General features: G+C 44.5%; 2 protein-coding genes across 2 annotated transcripts; one reads left to right on the plus strand and one right to left on the minus strand.

Annotated features, from left to right (window-relative positions):
- Window positions 1-389: 389 nt before the first annotated feature.
- Window positions 390-19,936, plus strand: LOC134747718 (ethanolaminephosphotransferase 1). Its single transcript, XM_063682344.1, has 9 exons — window positions 390-659; window positions 790-858; window positions 2,184-2,370; window positions 11,849-11,975; window positions 13,067-13,196; window positions 15,890-16,047; window positions 16,470-16,650; window positions 18,946-19,128; window positions 19,557-19,936. Exons 1-9 carry the CDS (start codon window positions 609-611, stop codon window positions 19,617-19,619), a joined length of 1,149 nt encoding a protein of 382 aa, XP_063538414.1. The 5' UTR covers window positions 390-608; the 3' UTR covers window positions 19,620-19,936.
- On the minus strand, window positions 3,722-4,675 carry LOC134747934 (uncharacterized). The gene has a single exon (XM_063682613.1). The coding sequence runs from the start codon at window positions 4,673-4,675 to the stop codon at window positions 3,722-3,724; it is 954 nt and encodes a 317-aa protein (XP_063538683.1).
- Window positions 19,937-20,945: the final 1,009 nt, after the last annotated feature.

Genomic DNA, 20,945 nt, shown 5'->3' on the forward strand with positions numbered 1-20,945 from the left:
AAGCAGCCACTACTTAACTTTTTCGACGCGATAACGTCTTTTAAATCGATGAACACCGGTAGCATTGTGGGTAGCATGGTAGCATGCACGAAAAAGCGTCACGTTGTGGACAGATCTCCATGGTAACGTTACGGCCACGTTGTGGACAGATAATAATTCAATTCATAAATAAAAGTATGCAATTTTTCATCAATGTTTTTCTTATGACGTTATCACGCATATTTTTATTTAGCAAGAAGCATTATTAATTTTTAACAAGCAGAAACGTCTGCGATCGATGCTATTTAAGAAGCATTATTTTTTACCGATATTTTTACCTGTACCTGGCCACCCTAATAATGACAGCTGTCATTGCTGTCAAAATTCTAATTGCGCGATCTCTCACGCGATCTGGTTGCGAAGCGAACGTTTTGTTCTAAGTATGTTCAATTTTAATCGCCGCGCCGGTGATTGCCGTTCGCCGGCGTGCTTTGCTTAATACTGTTATCATATTCTTTAGTTAACGTAAAAAAAAACAATCGCGGGTGTGAATGGTGATTTTTCGGCTTTAATAAGTATAGCCAGTTAGGATTGCGAAAGAACTCGGGAAGACTCCCACCGTAACAAAAATGGGCCGTTTCCTGTCGAAAGAGAACCTAGAGGGTTTCGATAAATATAAGGTAATTTTCATAATTCAAAATATGCAGTTTTATCATAACAATAGGCTTGAAGTGTATACCTGTATTACTAGTAACAATATTTTTTTTTGGTGAAGTAAGAGTGTCTTATAGTGAACTATTTCTTTTTCAGTATAATTCTATTGATACGAGTGTTCTGAGCAACTATGTTATGCACCCTTTCTGGAATTGGTGTGTTCAAGTGAGTAATTTTATCTCAAAATTATCATGTACCTAACTAATGCTTATTTGCTTACAAATTAATTTTGAAATTTACTCCTAATATTGTTAAATTAAAGAATAACAACACCAGTTTACACTTTATTTTTCAAATTATGGTGTCATTTTTTAGGGTTCCGTACCCGAAAGGTAAAATGGGACCCTATTACTAAGACTCCGCTGTCTGCCTGGTGACAGGCTGTATCTCATGAACCATGATAGCTAGACAGTTGAAATGTTCACAGATGATGTATTTCTGTTGCCGCTATAACAACAAATACTAAAAAGTACGGAACTCTCGGTGCACGAGTCCGGCTCTCACTTGGCCGGTTTTTTTATTATTTCCAAGTGCTACTAATAATATACTGAATTTTTTAACAGTAATAATTATAAAAGGCACAAGTCAATTGATGACATTGTCACTGAGCGACGAAACCCCATCTTTAAAAAATCAATAGATAAAAAAAGAACTGATAGATAGCCTCCATCTTATGTCACCATATTATATGATTATTATTGTTATTATTTAAGCCTTTATTATACGAACTGTTGACATTTTATGTAACAATTATTAATATTTATTGTATGTTTCTTCCATATGCATTATATGATTATGTGAACTTAAAATTACCATAATATTGTCTTCGGTTACCGCGATAGTTACTCATGAAATAAAACTATGAAAACGGATTACCCGGGTCACCCGTTGACCATGAACGCTGTAAAGAGTTCGAAACGTCGGGATGTATTATAAATTCAATATACGCGATATAATCCGTTTTCATAGTTTTATTTAAAATTACCATGTTTAAGCAAATAAATAATTACCTTATCTTATCTTATCTTATGCAGTGTTGGCCGAAACGTTAATGCAATTAACCAGTACAAATTGAACCATAAACTGTAACCGTCCGTTATATACCTTTCGCGTTGAATGTGCCATATGACAGTTCTTTTTAATGTGGAGTAGCTGTCACATAAAATGTTAATATACATTTTTCTAATTTATAAAACATTTAAGTAAAAAAAATACGGTTAAAAACATATTAACTATATTTTAAATTAAGCACAACTAAAAAAGACTTGAAGGAACTGTCATAGGGGCAATCATTAGCCAAGCGAAGTATAGTCATCTTAACAGTGTTAACCCGCAGCGTTAACACAATTAACAGTGTTAACCCACAGTGTTAACACAATTAACAGTGTTAACCCACAGTGTTAACATAATTAACAGTGTTAACACAATTAACAGTGTTAACACAATTAACAGTGTTAACCTACAGTCTTAACACAATTAACTCATTCCAGTTCTGCCCAGTGTGGGTAGCGCCCAACCTGCTAACCTTCACCGGCTTCCTACTGACAGTCCTCAATTTCCTCCTATTCTCCTACTATGACTACGGGTTCTTCGCGTTAACCGAGGCTGGTGGTGACGGGATCCCGAGGTGGCTGTGGGCTGTGTCCGCTGTCAACCTGTTTGTGGCCTATACCCTGGGTGAGCATGTGGTTCGTTATATATATGTATTTATATTGTTTTTTTTTTTGTTTAATTATTGATCAAAGTTTGTTAAATCATTTGCAGACTAAACCTGGCCAAAGTTAATTGACCAATGAAGGCGTAATAAAAGTGACAGACTGACAGAGAAAGATGCCCGCAATTTGCGAACTTCGATTTTCGCGGTTATAGCCCTGTATTGATGTAGATGTAGACCATTATGTGTTGCAATAATGCAATAATAAGGTTCAAGCAGTGACAGTTACGAAACATTTGTGACGTTTTCAATCAAAAGGTACCACATTGTCGCTTACCATAAGGACGAAAATTGCTTGTATCTTTATACGAAAAATCTGTCAGAGCGTCGTCCTTATGGCAGCGACAATGTGGTACCTTTTGCTTGAAAACGAAACATTTGAAAAACTCGTGCCCTGCTAGGCCGGGGCCTTTGCCAGTGGCGTAACTAGGGGGGGGGGCTAGGGGGCAAGGGCCCTGGGCGCCATCCAAGGGGGGGCACGAAAATGGGCAAAAGGCAGCAGCGGGGAAACTTTTGTCAGTCGTCAGGGGGCGCAAATTTGGTGACTGCCCCGGGCGCCATATCCTCTAGCTACGCCCCTGTCACTACACGATTCTGACGTCACAGATCACATTGCGTACCTACGTCCCTACGTACTCGTACCTAAGTTACCTAGGCAATTCAATAACTAGAACTAGCTAAATTTGACCCACTTCCCGGGTCAAATTTAGCTTCCAAGATTTGACCCACGCTAACCAACAGGGCAAGTTAAGGGGCTACCCGAGGTTTTCATCGATTTTTGAGAAGTTTTGAATCGTATCTCCTACTTTTGCACTACATAGGTGTAGCGTCTGTCGTCGTCCGCTATCTGTCGAGAACTAGTCGTCAACTGGTCTTGTTGGCTGTCATGTCTAATTTTGAATTTAGATGTCGGTCATTCCAATATTCCAAATAATATGTATGTTAGTCAGCCAGTCAGTCAGTCGGTCTATGTCAGGTCGCCACGGAGGTTAGAAGCCCCGACATCCCCACCTCCAGTATTGGACGTCTGCCAATACTCAAGGGCAGAGGGGCCTCCCACCACCGTGACTTAGTCGAGTCGGGCTGTGTCAAGTTAGGCCGTGTCAGGCCGTGTCAAGTCGTCAAGCCGTGTCAGACCATGTCAGGTCGTGTCAGGCCGTGTCAGGCCGGGTCTGACCTTGTCGAGTCAAGTCAGGCCATGTCAGGTCGTCAGGCCGGGTCAGACCACGTCAGGCCATGTCAGGCAGGGTCTGACCTTGTCGAGTCAAATAAAGTCAGGTTAAGTCGTCGCTTAAGTCAGTCAGGGCAGTCAGTTCAATCCTGCGTCGGTCTCACGTCAAGTCTACATAGTTTAGTCACCGGTCGCTGGTACAGTCCATGACCGGTTTGGACGTCTGCCACTCGGACCTGTCCGTCACGTCCTGGGTAAGTCTTCACTACTCTTCCTCGCGGCCACAGGTTGCGAGGTGACTGGCTGTCGGCTATGACGACTATGTCACCTTCAGCGAGGGGGGTTGAGGACTGGTACCACTTTTCGCGCCTTGTCAAGGTGGGTAAATACTCCTTCACCCAGCGCTTCCACAGTAAGTCAGCCAGCCTCTGAGACTCTCGCCACGACCGCCGCAGGAGGTCCCCGTCGTTGAAGGTTCCGGAAGTTGCAGTCATTCCTGTCCGGTCTGTCATCGGCATTAGGAAGTCATTAGGCGTAAGTGGTAAGTCGTCATTGTGATCTAGGGGGACGTAGGTAAGCGGCCTGCCGTTCACGATTGCTTCCGCCTCAGCCAGCAGAGTGGTGAGGGTGTCCTCCCTGGGGATCCTGGTATTGAGGGTGGCTTTCAGCGCAGTCTTCACGGCTCTGACCATTCGCTCCCAGCAGCCTCCCATGTGCGGAGCTACAGGAGCAATAAATCTCCATTCTATCTGCCGAGGGCTACTGAAGCGGGTAAGCTCGTCTCGGTCGATGGCTCGTACGGCTTGCGTGAGTTCGCGGTCAGCTCCCCTGAAGGTGGTCGCATTGTCGCTCCATATTGTTTTCGGGCATCCACGTCTGGCGATAAAACGTCGCAGAGCCATTAGGGCGCTCGTCGTTGTCAGGTCGCTCGCGAGCTCTATGTGAATGGCTCTGACTGTCATGCAAGTGAACAGGGCACCGTAGCGTTTCTCTTGGCGGCGTCCAATCTTCACAGTCATCGGCCCGAAGTAATCGAGTCCAGTATGAGTGGAGGCACGGCCTGTTGGCGTGACTCTCATGTCCGGCAGCTGCCCCATTAGTGGGGGAGACGGCTTGACACGAGCATTCTTGCAGACCTGGCAGTCGTTCCAGGCGGTTTTCACAGCATTCCTCCCGCTGACTATCCACCACTAGCGTCTTAGGTTGAGGTGAGCTTCTTCTCGGTTCACGTGCGCTTGGTCAAGATGTTGCTGGCGGACCAGCAGTCGCGTAAACTCATCTTTCGGGTGCAAGATGATTGGGCGTTTGGCTTCTGCAGTCAGGCTTACCGCGGATTCGGTCCTACCACGGGCACGTAGGAGACCATCAGAGTCTAAATACGGGGTCAGCTGCCGAAGGCAGCTTTTGTTGCTCACCGTGTTAGACCGTCGTAGCGTGGAGATTTCTTCGGCAAAGGTTCTCTCTTGGGAGTCAACGGCACACAGTCGTTCAGCATTGTCGAGCTCCTGCGCAGTCAGTTCGCCGGCTTGTATAGAGCCTAGTTGCTGTTGTCTGGCGTTCCTCACGTACCTGAGAAGCCAGGCTACAGACCTCACGAATCTCCAATATTTGGAGAACCGTCTGATGTCTGGGAGAGCACGTCCGCAATGTCTGTTTATTAAGCACACGGCCTTGACCTCAACGTCGTCGGGGTCCAAAGATGCTTCAGTGTCAGGTTTGGGCCAGGTCTCTTCGGGCTGTTTCAGGAAGTCGGGTCCGTTCAGCCATCTCGAGCGATCGATGGCGTCTGCATCGCGCGTTGCGTCATCGGCAGGGTTGAGGTCCGTCGGCACCCACCTCCAGTCACGGAAGTCTGTCAGCTCGGTGACTTCGGCAACGCGATGCGCGACGAAAGGCTTGAAACGCCCCGTGTCAGACTTCAGCCAGGCGACAACAGTCTTCGAGTCGGTCCAGAACGTCGTAGGTCCGTCAAATTGAATGTACTCCCTCAAGACGCGGGAGAGACGAGCACCCATGACAGCAGCTTGAAGTTCGAGTCGAGGGATGCTGAGGGTCTTGAGTGGAGCTATGCGTCCTCGGGACATCACAAAGGCTAGGTGCCATTTACCTTTAAGCAATGGCAGTCGTAGGTAAGCGACGGTCGAGAATGCTCGGGAGCTGGCGTCACAAAAGATATGAAGCTGTACCTGCTCTCCCATGGCGGAATCTTCAGTCATCAGCCATCTTGGGATCCTCGTACTCTTCGCTTGTTCGAGCTTGTTTAGCCAGGTCTTCCATCGGTCATAATGGCTAGACCCGATCTCGTCGTCCCAGCCAATGGCATCTCTCCAGACGTCCTGAAGGATCAGTCTTCCCTTGATGGTGGTCGGTAGGAGAAACCCTAAAGGGTCAAAGACGCTCATAATGAGGCGGAGCACTTCTCGCTTGCTTGGGCGCTTCGTTCCAGACTGAAGATCTTGGCTGACGCTGTGGAACTTCATGCTGAAAGCAAAGGTGTCTGCTTCAGGGTCCCAGTTAACGCCTAGGACTCGTTCGAGTTGCTCTTCTTTGTTGTCCGCCAAGAATTTCACTCCTCCAGGTGCAAGCTTATCTTCTGGCAGGTGTCGCAGTAGCTCCTTCGAATTTGACATAAGGTTTCGCATGTTGAAGCCTCCGGATGCATGTATCCGTAGTACGTCATCCACTGTGTTGATCGCCTCGTCTATGGTTTCAATGGAGTGGATATAGTCATCGACGTAGTGGTGATTGATTATCGCGTCTACGGCTTTTGGATGAGAGTCTTCAAAGCGACGAGCATTTTGGTTTTTTACGTATTGAGCCGATGCCGGTGAACATATGGCGCCAAACGTCATGACGTTCATGACGTACTCACCATCGACCCATAGAAGTCGCTGTGCTTGTCTGTCCTCTTCCCTGATTAGCACCCTGTGGAACATCTCTTGAATGTCACCCACTACTGCGACCTTGTGGCAGCGGAAGGCGAGCAGTACCCCAGGGAGGGAAGTCAAAAAGTCAGGCCCGCTTAGAAGGTGGTCATTGAGCGATTTCCCCGACACCCTAGCGGCGCAATCGAGAACTATTCGCAGCTTGTCAGGTTTGTTAGGATTAAAAACCGCGAAGTGCGGTAAAAACCATGTCTTTCCTGTCCTGACAGCTACGTCTCTGTCATTCAATTTTGAAATATAACCTTTTTCAAGGTTTTCTTTAACCTTATCCGAATAACGTCTTGCGAACTCTGGCAGTCTAGACATTTTTTTCTTAATGCCGTCAAGACGTTTGAGCGCCAAATTGTAGCTGTCAGGCAGATCAGGTATGTCATCCTTCCAAAGAAGGCCTGTCTCCCACCTGTCACCTACTAATTTTGACGTATTTTCTAAAATGGTTAAGGCTTTTAAGTCGTTTTTCGATCGAGGAACGTCGGTATACGGTTTGACACCAAATCCCTCGGTCGAAAATGACTGTTTTATTGCATAATTGAGCTCCTCACAGGCGCATAAATGCAGGACTGCAACGTCATTAGGCAAAATGTTAGGACTTTTGCCATGCACTACGTGTCCCAGGCGAGTGAGGCACACGTAGAGTGAGTCACTGCAGTTTCGCCCTGAGAAGAGCTCCCTAGTGACAATAAGGTCTACATTGTCAGTACCTAAAAGAAGTAACGGTCGTTCGTCAATGTCGTCAGTCGTCCCTAAGTCGTCGTAAAATCTTTTTATTAAATCATGGTTACGCCCTAGCCTACCTAAATCATGTTTATACATAGGCAAGGCTAAATGTTTAACAGTATCGACAAAAATATCGTAGGAGTCTTCAACCTTCACGCCGCGGACGTTGATGCTGACGCGTTGCGAGCCCTTGGCTGCAGCCTGCATCCTGCATGCTCCCGTGAGGCGTAGGTCCGTCGCAGGGCCGGAGACTCCGAGGCGGCATGCGAGATCATCGTCCATAAGACTGACACCGGCTCCTCCGTCAAGCATCGCTAATATGTTCTCCGATCCCAGCGGCCCACTGACCACCACTCTGGCGACTTTGAGTATGACGTGACTAGTCGGCTGCACGTTAGTGTGAGTGACGACAGCGGCGGCTGATGAGGGCTTCGGATCGGGCATCATAGAGTTCGGTTCGGCGGGCTTCGGCTCGGCGTGTAGCGTCGTGTGGTGTGATCTTTTGCAATGTTCACATTTTTTTTTGTTGTAGCACTCCAAGATCTGGTGCCGAGGTGACATGCACGAAAAGCACAGTGCCCTAGATGTCACGTACTGCCAGCGGGCGTCCATAGAGAGGGCCAGGAATTTAGGGCACTTCTCTATATCGTGGTTGTCTTCGCACATGACGCACTTCTTAGTTGACTTACTGTTATTTTTGTTTACTGTGAACACGGCGGGTCGGCTGGTCATAGGTTGCTTTGTCGTTAGCGCGAGCTTACTGCGTGGTGAAGCGTAGCGTGCTGATGGCTCAAACGTACGGCTAGGCTTTTCTATGGACTTCGAAACAATGGGAGCTATATGTGTGGCCGCGTTCGCTGTCTTCATAAGCCAGTCGGCCAAAGTTTGCATGGTTACACGGTCGTAGTATCTGTCATAAACGTAAAAACTCCATTGGTATTGCAGGATAGACGGTAATTTCGATATGATTTCCCGAATTAAAGTGATATTTGTTAGATGGCCCGTTTCATCTGTCAGTGTCATTGCTGCCACGATGTTTTGTACAGAGGTTGCGTAGTCGATGAGGCCGTTGACGTCGTCGTGCCTTATATTATTGATGGCACGAATTTTTGAAAGCATTACCTCAATGAGGTGGTCTTGTCGGCCGAATCTGAGCTTAAGCGTCGAAATAATTTTATCGAGGCCAGTTGCGCTAACTAATAAAGCAGACACGGCATCGCGAGCTTTACCTTTTAGGCTTTTCATGAGCCGCGCGATGTTTTCCTCTTCACTGTATTTGCACAACTGGGTCGTTGTTTTAAATTGGCTATAGAAGATCGGCCATTCTAGGACGTCACCGGAAAAAGGCGGCAGCTCTTTGACCGATTGTCTTGCTAGTAGTTTAGTGAGCGTTCGCTCGATCGTGGTCGTCGGCGCGGAGTCTTGCCTCATTTGTTCTTTTAGTAACCTCGCTTTCAGCTCCAGGTACTCTGCTTCGCGTCGGAGTTCTTGTACGCGGTCGGCGGCGTCGTCCCTCGCAGTCTGTCGTCGTCGGTGACTTGCGGTGGACCAGGCTGTAGAACTATGCGACGGAGCCGGTGATGGCGCGCGAAGCGCCGGCCGTGGTGATGGAGTTCGGCTTATTGCCGAAAACATTCGGGACGGGGCGCGGCTGGTTCCCCCGCGGAGCGGCGAGTGCGCGCGGCTGATTCGCCCGAGGAGCGGCGAGTGCGCGCGGCTGATTCGCCCGAGGAGCGGCGAGTGCGCGCGGCTGATTCGCCCGAGGAGCGGCGAGTGCGCGCGGCTGATTCGCCCGAGGAGCGGCGAGTGCGCGCGGCTACCACGTGCGGGGAGCGGCGATGGCGCGCGGCTGTTCCGCCCGAGGAGCGGCGAGTGCGTGCGGCTACCACGACGTGCGGGGAGCGGCGATGGCGCGCGGCTGTTTCGCGCGGAACGCGGCGACGGTACGCGGCTGTTATGCGTAGCGCGCGGCGAGGGCACGCGGCTACCACGTGCGGAACGCGGCGAAGGCGCGCGGGTGCTGGTGCCGGCACGCGGTGACGGCTCCCGGGCGGGCGGGTCGAGGACTTTCTTTTTACTTCTAGTTTCCATATCTTGATTTTTTTTACAAAGGTTGAAGGACCATGTAGCGTCTGTCGTCGTCCGCTATCTGTCGAGAACTAGTCGTCAACTGGTCTTGTTGGCTGTCATGTCTAATTTTGAATTTAGATGTCGGTCGTTCCAATATTCCAAATAATATGTATGTTAGTCAGCCAGTCAGTCAGTCGGTCTATGTCAGGTCGCCACGGAGGTTAGAAGCCCCGACAATAGGTATAAGACAAACGGTTCTTCAATCTTTTATCTCCATTTTTGTCTACTGGATTTTGAAATAAATGAATACTTATTTAAGATTTTTTAAACATTGTCTAAAAAACACTTTTTTCGTATCTTGATTGCTGTGAAAGATCTTACATATACGAAATCTACATATTTGGGTTCGCCTTGACGTCTTAATTTTTTTAAATTTTAAACTACTTAACACAAAAATTATGGCCAGAAAACCAGTTTTTTGGCCTAAAATTGTTTAACTTTGATGCCAAATATCTCGAAAACAATGACTTTAAAGTAAATATGGGATACTAATGATACACTATTGCTTAAAGCCATTGCTGTTAATATGATAAGCTGCAAAAAACATTAGAAAACTAAGGGATTCAGATCGAAAGTCATTGGGGCATGGGATCCCCTTAACAGGGCAGGGCACACAAATACCATGCAGAGTTATCTTGGCCCAACTCTGCCTTCAACGTTTTAGGTCTGTGCGTTGTCTGTCAGTAACGGGACCGTTTTATATTTTTCGATATTGTATAGACAATGTAACAATTAAACATAATGTATCGTTTGCTCCAATCCCGATGCCGCGCCTAGTGACCTCATTATCTCGCGCAGATAACGGAGAGTCGGACCACATCCTCAAACGATTCTAGACCACAGACATCTTTGTAGTAGACCACTCAAAATGTCTGCTGTCTGCTAACTAGAGTCGGACCAAGGTAACTCTGCAATCTGCATGGCATTTGCAATGACGAAGTGATAATAATGTCAAATTCTTTGAATACCATTTATTCTGGTAAAAACATACACATTATATACCTAACAAAAATAAAACTGTAATTAAAAACTAAACTAAAATAAGACTAAATAAATCTAAAATAAAAACTATATTAAATCTAAAAAAGGCCCTTGAAGCATAGTCATTCATTAATTTTTTTTAGTACCGAAGACGCTGGCAGCATTTCCTCGCATTTCCATTGTATGTCAAATTTCTATGAAAATATCTATGTACCTGACATGCCGCACGCAGGCGACAGATCGCCCTACATTACCCAAACTCATTATCTCAGAATGAGCTGTTACACAAAATTTAACCTTAATACTATCACGATAGTTGCTTTTTAACGACATGGTAGCTTTGGCACGCGACTAAGGCGCCTCCCCATTAAAGAAACAAAGGCTTTTGTTTAAAGGATTAGGTTCTGAGGCGTATAAATCATTTGAGAAAATTCATACTACCTATAGGAAGTGACCTACGTGGTCGATCTCGTTGCGAACGCGAACGCCGCGGGGCCGCAGCGCCGCGCCGCTTCGCGTCCGCGAGTTGTTCGCTTACGTAAGACGCTGCGTAATGCAAATTACGGTACATGTAACCCCTATTGAGATGTATATCTGGTCCAGACACAAATAAACAGATATTTTTCTCTATGTACATTATTTCAATACATTGGGTCAATGCATGCAATCGAGATAGTAATGCGTAGACAAACATAATGTAGTGATGCCTCATTAATGATGTTATTATCTATTATTTGAATTATTATGATTATCTTTATGATTATCTTTGTTACATATTACACGTCACGTAAAAAAATTAATTACATGAGAAGCATAAGTTACATTAGATTATTTTAAAGTTTTGGGTAGTGTAGGTACAAATATGTCAATTAATTTTACAATTGTGAGCTTTATCATATTAATTAGTCATGTTACATTAAAATTATTTTTTGGATGTCAATTAAATTATATATTGTAGAAGTCATTCAGATAATAAGTTATTATCTTAATTCTACTCACGTGATAGTCAAACGGTCATCAATTCCTAATTACTAATTAGTATAAGACTGGGACTCCCTATTGTAATGTTTTTAAATTATAAAAAAATAAAAAATTCACCGCTTAGGGCAAGATTCGAACTTGGAGCACCGGTCTAATCGCTGACTGAGCTACCGAAGCTAACCGGAAGCGTGCGAATTTTTCCATTCCTTTCCTCCATTATGTTTACACGCCTTAGGGAATCGCATAGTATTTTTCCTTTAATTTAAAATTTGTAGTTCCTATCGTTTGCAGACGTATGTGCTAGATAAAGTCACAGAAAAAATAATAGTACAGAAGATTCACTCTAACAAAATGCGTCTATTACGACGGATATGACCGCTAGGTGGCGCAAGCGCGAATAGGCGTCCGTTCCGAAAACCATAGACTAAAAAAAAGTTGGATACTTCAAACTCTTTATTGAGCGATTGGCAGTATTGGCGAGTGGCTCATTGTCACAGTCATTGTGTACTTTTGCAGATGGGATCGACGGCAAGCAAGCGCGACGCACTGGCACCAGCGGTCCTCTAGGGGAACTCTTCGACCATGGCCTGGACTCTTACTCTGCTGTATTCATCCCTGCCTGCCTCTACAGCATATTCGGAAGGTACGTGTTTTACTGGTTTACTATTGTTTTTAACCGATATCAATTCCAAGAAGGTTCTGTATTCGGTTGTGGCAATTTTTAAGGGTTCCGTCCACTAGGAACCGTTATAGTTTCGCCATGTCCGTCGCTGTGTGCGTCCGCGGCTTTGCGCAAACAAAAGCTTAATAAATACTTTCAATGTAAACTATAGCGAACACGATCGCTCCAGCCGCTATTGAGTTATTGCAAGTCTTCTCTTCTCTCCTTGTATTTTTAAGCGAGGTTTAGACTAGCAAGAACTTGCATGCAATTTACGTTACATTGCTGACTACTAAGGTAAACTGCATTCAAAATGTTTATCAGATACCGCAATGTAATGAAAATTGCATGCAAGTTCTTGCTAGTCTAAACCAGGGACCGGACAACCCTTTCCGCGATAAAACCCTTTCAATGGGCGACACTTAAACACGGCTAACACATTGAAAGACTTTCCCTTTTGAACTGCAAGCCCATTCATACCCCTACCTTTAACTAACCCTTACCGAAAAGCTAACCAAAAATAAGGCTAGCCCTTAATAAGGGTTACCCTTATCTTTAAGCGCTTTTTATAAAGGTTTCCCTTTGCGTGAAAGAGACAGGATTAGGATATATCTACGGTAGTGTATAGAAAATACGTGCCTAGTCAAAGAACGCCGCCGTCGCCGCCGACGATCGCTCGGATTCGAAGTAATGTGTGCTTTATGAACAAGGTAGACGACTTAAATTAGCACGCTTATATGCTAAAAGTGAAGCCCTTTATAAGGCTAACCCTTGTAAGCAATATGCAAGGTGTTGGTGAGCGGATGATAAGGGTTTTGTAAGGGTATTTGGGCTACCGATTACTCAAATGTGGTAGCTTTATATAAGGGTTTTTAAAAGCAAAACAAAGGGTTTCGTCTGGCAAAGGGTATGGTGAGTTAAGCCTTATGCAATACCCTTATAAAACCCCGATAAGGGATAGCGGGCCGGTCCCTGGTCTAAACTCTAAACCTCACTTTAGAGTAGTTGCATTTGCCCCATGGTGGCAATTGCCCAGGCTGACCTTACACTGAACGAGCATTGTCTTGTTCCAGGGCCGAGCTGAGCCCGCTACGCATGTTCTTCGTGATTTGGAACATCTTCATCAACTTCTACCTGACCCACTGGGAGAAGTATAATACTGGCGTCATGTTCCTGCCGTGGGGCTACGACTTTACCATGATCGTGAGTCATAATTATATTAAGTATAGTAAGTAGTAGGTACGAGTTGTACTGTGGTACTTCTTGGTTTGGATCATCTTCATCAACTTCTACCTGACCCACTGGCACTGGGAGAAGTATAATACTGGCGTCATGTTCCTGCCGTGGGGCTACGACTTTACCATGATCGTGAGTCATAATTCTATTAAGTATAGTAGTAGATACGAGTTGTACTGTGGTACTTCTTGGTTTGGATCATCTTCATCAACTTCTACCTGACCCACTGGCACTGGGAGAAGTATAATACTGGCGTCATGTTCCTGCCGTGAGGCTACGACTTTACCATGATCGTGAGTCATAATTCTATTAAGTATAGTAGTAGCTACGAGTTGTACTGTGGTACTTCGTGATTGGAACATCTTCATCAACTTCTACCTGACCCACTGGGAGAAGTATAATACTGGCGTCATGTTCCTGCCGTGGGGCTACGACTTTACCATGATCGTGAGTCATAATTCTATTAAGTATAGTAGTAGATACGAGTTGTACTGTGGTACTTCTTGGATTGGAACATCTTCATCAACTTCTACCTGACCCACTGGGAGAAGTATAATACTGGCGTCATGTTCCTGCCGTGGGGCTACGACTTTACCATGATCGTGAGTCCTAATTCAATTAAGTATAGTAGTAGATACGAGTTGTACTGTGGTACTTCTTGGTTTGGATCATCTTCATCAACTTCTACCTGACCCACTGGGAGAAGTATAATACTGGCGTCATGTTCCTGCCGTGGGGCTACGACTTTACCATGATCGTGAGTCATAATTCTATTAAGTATAGTACTAGCAGAGCCCGGAATTTTCGCGACAAAACAAAAGACTGTCGCAATCTTGCTAGAGTTAGAAACATTTTTTTATCGATATCGATAGTTGATGTGTAATAGAAGAAAAAGACGTTCAACCAAAAAAAAACAATATTTCAAAAAAATATTGTAAGCTTTGTATAAAATTATATACAAACAGATACAAGTAGTATACATAAAATGGCTTTATATTGATAAACGATATTGTTTATTCCCAAAGAAGTTTGAGAAATTAATGATAATGATGATCTACTCCTGTCACTGTCACAAACTAAATATACCTAATGTCATGTGCTGCTGTGTGTACTGACGTAGATTTCAAAGAAGAAATTGCATCTGTTCTATATAATTTTATAAAAACCTTAAGTTAATTTATTTATTAAGTTTTTTTTAATTGGTGGGCCAACTTTTTTACCAACTATCGACATCGATAAAAAAAAATCTAACGAGGAAGATTGCGACAGTCTTTTGTTTTACCACGAAAATTCCGGGCTCTGAGTAGTAGATACGAGCTGTACTATGGTACTTCGTGATTTGGAACATCTTCATCAACTTCTACCTTACCCACTGGGAGCAGTACAACACGGGCGTCATGATCCTGCCGTAGGTAGGGCTACGACTTTACCATGATCGTGAGTTCTAAATCTATTATAGTCTTGTGTAGGTATGACCTTCATGATCTGGCACATCTTTATCAACTTCTACGTGGCCCACTGGGAGAATTACAATACTGGCGTCATGATCTTGCCGTGGGGCTACGACTTTACCATGATCGTGAGTTTGTGAGCCGTAACTCTATTAAGTATACCTAGTAGTAGATACAAGTTGTACTGTGGTACTTCTTTGTTTGGATCATCTTCATCAACTTCTACCTGACCCACTGGGAGCAGTACAACACGGGCGTCATAATCCTGCCGTGGGGCCTACGACTTCACTATGATCTTGAGTACATTTTTACTATAGTAAAATTCTTAAAAAAATTAAAAAAAATCGTTTATTTCGGACCACAGAAATCCATAACAGGTTAGTCGAGTAACTTAAAACTATGTTAGATATAAATATTAATTATTTTTGGAGTTGCTTGCAGAAATCGCGAAGCGTCTGGTTGACGTAACTGGTGACCGAAGAGCTGGCGGCTTCCTCGCACAACGTATCAGCATTGCGATACAGCGAGGAAATGCCGCCAGCATCCTTGGTACAATGCCTCAAGGGCCTATTTTAGATTTAAGCTAGTTATTAATTTCGTTTACCACTGTATATATCTTGTATGTAAATAAAGAGTATTTATTATTTATTTTATTTTTATTTTATTTATTTAGAAACAAACAGTCTCTTATATTAATAAGTTGTTACAATGTAGGGTAATAGACTTATAGACCAACAGTTTCCTAAAAAATAGTATGAAAACCATGTGACTTATATAAATACTAAATTAAACTAGAAATAGAAATTCCAAGTTGTCAATACAATGTTACAAAAATACTCTTTCATTTTAACAAAAAAAAAAAAACTTATTATTACTTTACTTACTATATACTTATCTACATTACATACGAAGCTAAGGAACGATGCAGACTTCTTAAAACTACCTTCAGCAGGCCAACTATGGGGGGTAGAGGACTATAAGGTGGCGGGTTTTTTTTAGTTTGCTGTTTTGCACTTATTTACTTTTGTAAAGGTTATATGGTTGACTAGATGAGAATGTCTTAAAGCAAGCGTTAAGCCCGCATTATCTGCCCAATTGTTAACTATGTGTAAATTTAATTAAATTAATAGATCTCAGGTCTCAAAGTGATCGCCATTTTTAAAATCTACGTCTACGATCCGATTGCATCAAAATTACTATTGTTTTCAGGGCTCCTGTCTCCTGCTACTAATAACGTCAGTTATCGGTCCGACGGCGTGGCGCGTGGCGCTGCCCGGCGGCCTAACCCCAGGCGTGGTGTTCGAGCTGGTGTTGTACCTGTCCGCCATGTTGACATCGCAGACCACCATCCTGTTCAACATATACAAGTAAAAACAAAATTTGAGACAAACTTATAAGCTCCACAGAAGTTGCATTGAATTGTTTTGACATGTTTTCGAACCCTCATAGCCGGTGACTGTTTATTAAACACACAAGTTGAATAAAAAAAAAAAAACAGTATTGGCATATCTTTTTCTATTTGCGACTTTTTATTAAAGTATTTTTACTTGATCCTTATACATTATATTTATCCGTCGTTAACTATAATTATTATTATGGTAAATTGGTAAAACGTAACGATATAGAAAAAAAACTTGGAACTTTTTTCTCTTTTTAGAGTATTTGGTGGTATTAAAAGAATTCGTGAATCTGAGTAGAAATTGAAAAACAACATAAAATGAATTAAATTGGGGGTTAAGGTTTTTAAAAATTATTTACGCTAAAGCTAAAATTCTCCAATTTCCAACAGGTCCTACCGCGACGGCACGGGCAAGATGCGCTCGTTCAACGAAGCGCTACGCCCCCTCTACCCCGTCGCTATCTTCTTCGCCGTCAGCTCGCTATGGGCGCTGTACTCGCCGAGCGACATCGTCGACCGCGCTCCGAGGCTGTTCTATATATTGACAGGAACCATATTCTCCAATATTAACGTGAGTGTAGCTCTCTCTCTCTCTACCCCGTCACCATCTTCTTCGCCGTCAGTTCGCTATGGGCGCTGTACTCGCCGAGCGACATCGTCGACCGCGCTCCGAGACTGTTCTATATATTGACAGGAACCATATTCTCCAATATTAACGTGAGTGTAGCTCTCTCTCTCTATCTACCCCGTCGCCATCTTCTTCGCCGTCAGCTCGCTATGGGCGCTGTACTCGCCGAGCGACATCGTCGACCGTAGACCGCGCCCCGAGACTATTCTATATATTGACGGGAACCATATTCTCCAATATTAACGTGAGTGTAGCTGTCTCTCTCTCTCTACCCCGTCGCCATCTTCTTCGCCCTCAGCTCGCTATGGGCGCTGTACTCGCCGAGCGACATCGTCGACCGCGCCCCGAGACTATTCTATATATTGACGGGAACCATATTCTCCAATATTAACGTGAGTGTAGCTCTCTCTCTCTCTCTACCCCGTCGCGATCTTCTTCGCCCTCAGCTCGCTATGGGCGCTGTACTCGCCGAGCGACATCGTCGACCGTGCTCCGAGACTGTTCTATATATTGACAGGAACCATATTCTCCAATATTAACGTGAGTGTAGCTCTCTCTCTCTATCTACCCCGTCGCCATCTTCTTCGCCGTCAGCTCGCTATGGGCGCTGTACTCGCCGAGCGACATCGTCGACCGTAGACCGCGCCCCGAGACTATTCTATATATTGACGGGAACCATATTCTCCAATATTAACGTGAGTGTAGCTGTCTCTCTCTCTCTACCCCGTCGCCATCTTCTTCGCCCTCAGCTCGCTATGGGCGCTGTACTCGCCGAGCGACATCGTCGACCGCGCCCCGAGACTATTCTATATATTGACGGGAACCATATTCTCCAATATTAACGTGAGTGTAGCTCTCTCTCTCTCTCTACCCCGTCGCGATCTTCTTCGCCCTCAGCTCGCTATGGGCGCTGTACTCGCCGAGCGACATCGTCGACCGTGCTCCGAGACTGTTCTATATATTGACAGGAACCATATTCTCCAATATTAACGTGAGTGTAGCTCTCTCTCTATCTACCCCGTCGCCATCTTCTTCGCCGTGAGCTATGGGCGCTCTACTCGCCGAGCGACATCGTCGACCGCGCTCCGAGACTGTTCTATATATTGACAGGAACCATATTCTCCAATATTAACATGAGTGTAGCTCTCTCTCTATCTACCCCGTCGCCATCTTCTTCGCCGTCAGCTCGCTATGGGCGCTGTACTCGCCGAGCGACATCGTCGACCGACTCGACCGCGCTCCGAGACTGTTCTATATATTGACAGGAACCATATTCTCCAATATTAACGTGAGTGTAGCTCTCTCTCTCTCTCTCTACCCTGTCGCCATCTTCTTCGCCGTCAGCTATGGGCGCTGTACTCGCCGAGCGACATCGTCGACCGCGCCCCGAGACTGTTCTATATATTGACGGGAATCATATTCTCCAATATTAACGTGAGACGTGAGTTAGCGTTAGTTACGCGGGATATTTGTAGCGTTACAAACCACCAAAAATTTGTAATTTCTAGTATAACCTGACACATCGTGAGTTATTTGGGGCTTTACTTAATATTTATTTATGTTCTTCGACACACAACACTAACGATATTCGAGTTATAAACTGTCGATATTTGTTTCCGCTTACATTTACTAATGACTGGATTTCATGTAGATGAGAAGTCTTTGACCAGTGTGTGTTGCCAGTGATGACATACGGATCTGAGACGTGGGCGCTAACGATGGGCCTCATAAGAAGGCTCAAGGTCACGCAAAGGGCAATGGAGAGAGCTATGCTCGGGGTTTCTCTGCGTGATAGAGTCAGAAATGATGATATCCGCAGTAGAACTAGGGTCACCGACATAGCTCGCAGAATTGCAAACCTTAAGTGGCAGTGGGCGGGGCACATTGCTCGCGGAACTGATGGCCGGTGGGGCCGGAAGGGTCTGGAGTGGCGTCCGCGTACCGGAAGACGAACTGCCGGTAGGCCTCCAACAAGATGGAGCGACGACCTGGTGAAGGTCGCGGGAATTCGGTGGATGCGAGCGGCACAGGATCGGTCGGAGTGGCGAGCCTTGGGGGAGGCCTATGTCCAGCAGTGGACGTATATCGGCTGACATGATGATATTGATGAGATCCTAAAACCCTTGTCCCGATTGAAATTGCAATTATACTCGATTAAATCCCGTGTTGTTGCCAATAGAGACAACAGAAATTTGCCGAGTTTTCTGCATTTCTTATAGTTATATTTTTTTGTTACAGTGCCGTCTAATCGTCGCCCAGATGAGCGGCACCCGATGCTCAGCTTGGAACGCATTACTACTGCCATACACTGTGTGCTGCGTCGCCTCACTCGCAATCCTGTCTCCAGCCGCGGAGCTATACTTACTGATCGCACTCACGGCGGCGTGTACTGTGGCGCATGTCTACTACGGCACTAGAGTGGTATGTTTTTAGGGATCCGTACCCAAAGGGACCCTATTACTAAGACTCCGCTGTCCGTCTGTCTGTCACCAGGCTGTATCTTATGAACCGTGATAGCTAGACAGTTGACATTTTTCACAGACGATGTATTTCTGTTGCTGCTATAACAACAAATACTAAAAAGTACGGAAACCTCGGTGGGCGAGTCCGACTCGCACTTGGCCGGTTTTTTAACATACTTGGGCCATTCTACTTTTCGTTGTTCATAGGTTTTTGACACTTTCGTAAAATGCATATTTTAGAATAATTGGCCATTACTTTCATTTTCTGTTTTGTGATGGAGAAATAGGCTTAATGAGGCTATCGATCCCGATAGCTTTGTTCAATAAATAACTACTGTGAATATTCTTAATCACAGTAACTCAGCTTACAATCTTTTTCTGTTCTAGGTGCAGGAAATGTGCGAACACTTCAAAATCAACTGCTTCCATATTAAGTCAGCCAGTAAATAGATCCTAGTCTAAATGTTTATTATAATTAATTAAAGGTTGCGGTAGATATCTGGTCAAGGTATTTGTTAAGGATATAGTGAAATTATGCCATATATGGCGTTTAATGTAAAGGCAATATCTAACTTTATGGTGGAAACGTGTATACAGATATATGAACACAGAAGGAACCTGTGAACCATTATAATTTGCGTACGAGGTCCGAAGAATCTTAAAGTACCCACACCATACCCGGGCCATTTTATTCAAAGTACACGATTATTAGCCGGGTCCACACAGAGTGCGCATATGCGCGAGGCAATTTCCTCGCGCACAAAACGGCCAGTGTAGACCTGCCTCGGCCGAGCCGTCGCGCGCGACGGCACGTCTAAAAATGTCGATACACCACGCGCGCCTCGGCCGAGGCACGTCTACATTGGCCGTTTTGTGCGCGAGGAAATTGCCTCGCGCGTATGCTCGCTCTGTGTGGACCCGGCTTTTCATTGTTTTATAAAAGCGGTTGGAATTACAATAAAACTGCCAAGGGAAAGGGGGGAACGAAGCACTTAACTAAATTGTTTCTACTTATTTTTTTCTTATACGCTACGTACGTGGGCGTTTTTTTTCTGTAGTGATGCACTGGACTTTTTTTTAGGATATGTAAATTTAATGTTATTTGTGCCCAGAATCATGAGCGCATTTACGTACTTTCCATTTCGTTACCGCCGTACTCGGCCGTGCAAAGTGTTTGAAAAATGGTAACGGAATGGAAAAATAAAACTTGGGTCGCTTTTTTCCTCCTAGCAGGAACGAAGGAGCTCATGATGTAGTAGAAAAAACATTCAATTTACCTATTTTGAAAAAAAAGTCCAGTGCATCACTACAGAAAAAAATGCCCGCGTACAATGCCAATTGCCAAGTTTCTTGCTTTCTTCCGGGTGGGACTGTATTTCGAGTTAAAAGCCGGACTAATATTAATGTGACGGCATATATATTTCTTGTAATAGGTAGAAGTAGAACGAATCTCATCGCGAGCAACCGATTTCCATTCTTTTTTATAAACTAATTTAAGTCTTCCCAAATATGGACTTTATTTACTTCCTTAGCGATTTTAAAGCTAGAATTTAACCAAATGTTACTAGAAACACTAGTCAATATAAACGCCACATATTCAATGGCATTTTTACATTTATATTAGTAGTATAACATTTTCTCATGAAATTTTTAATCTTTAACAAACAATTCAATAGACAAATATTTTTCGATCATTCTTGTTGATTTCCATACTTATACAAATCTTAGTATGCGGTGTATTTTACAATTATTGAAATAGGGACATATTATTTACCC

This window comes from Cydia strobilella, chromosome 1 (genome assembly GCF_947568885.1).
Source record: "Cydia strobilella chromosome 1, ilCydStro3.1, whole genome shotgun sequence".
Lineage (NCBI taxonomy): Eukaryota > Metazoa > Arthropoda > Insecta > Lepidoptera > Tortricidae > Cydia > Cydia strobilella.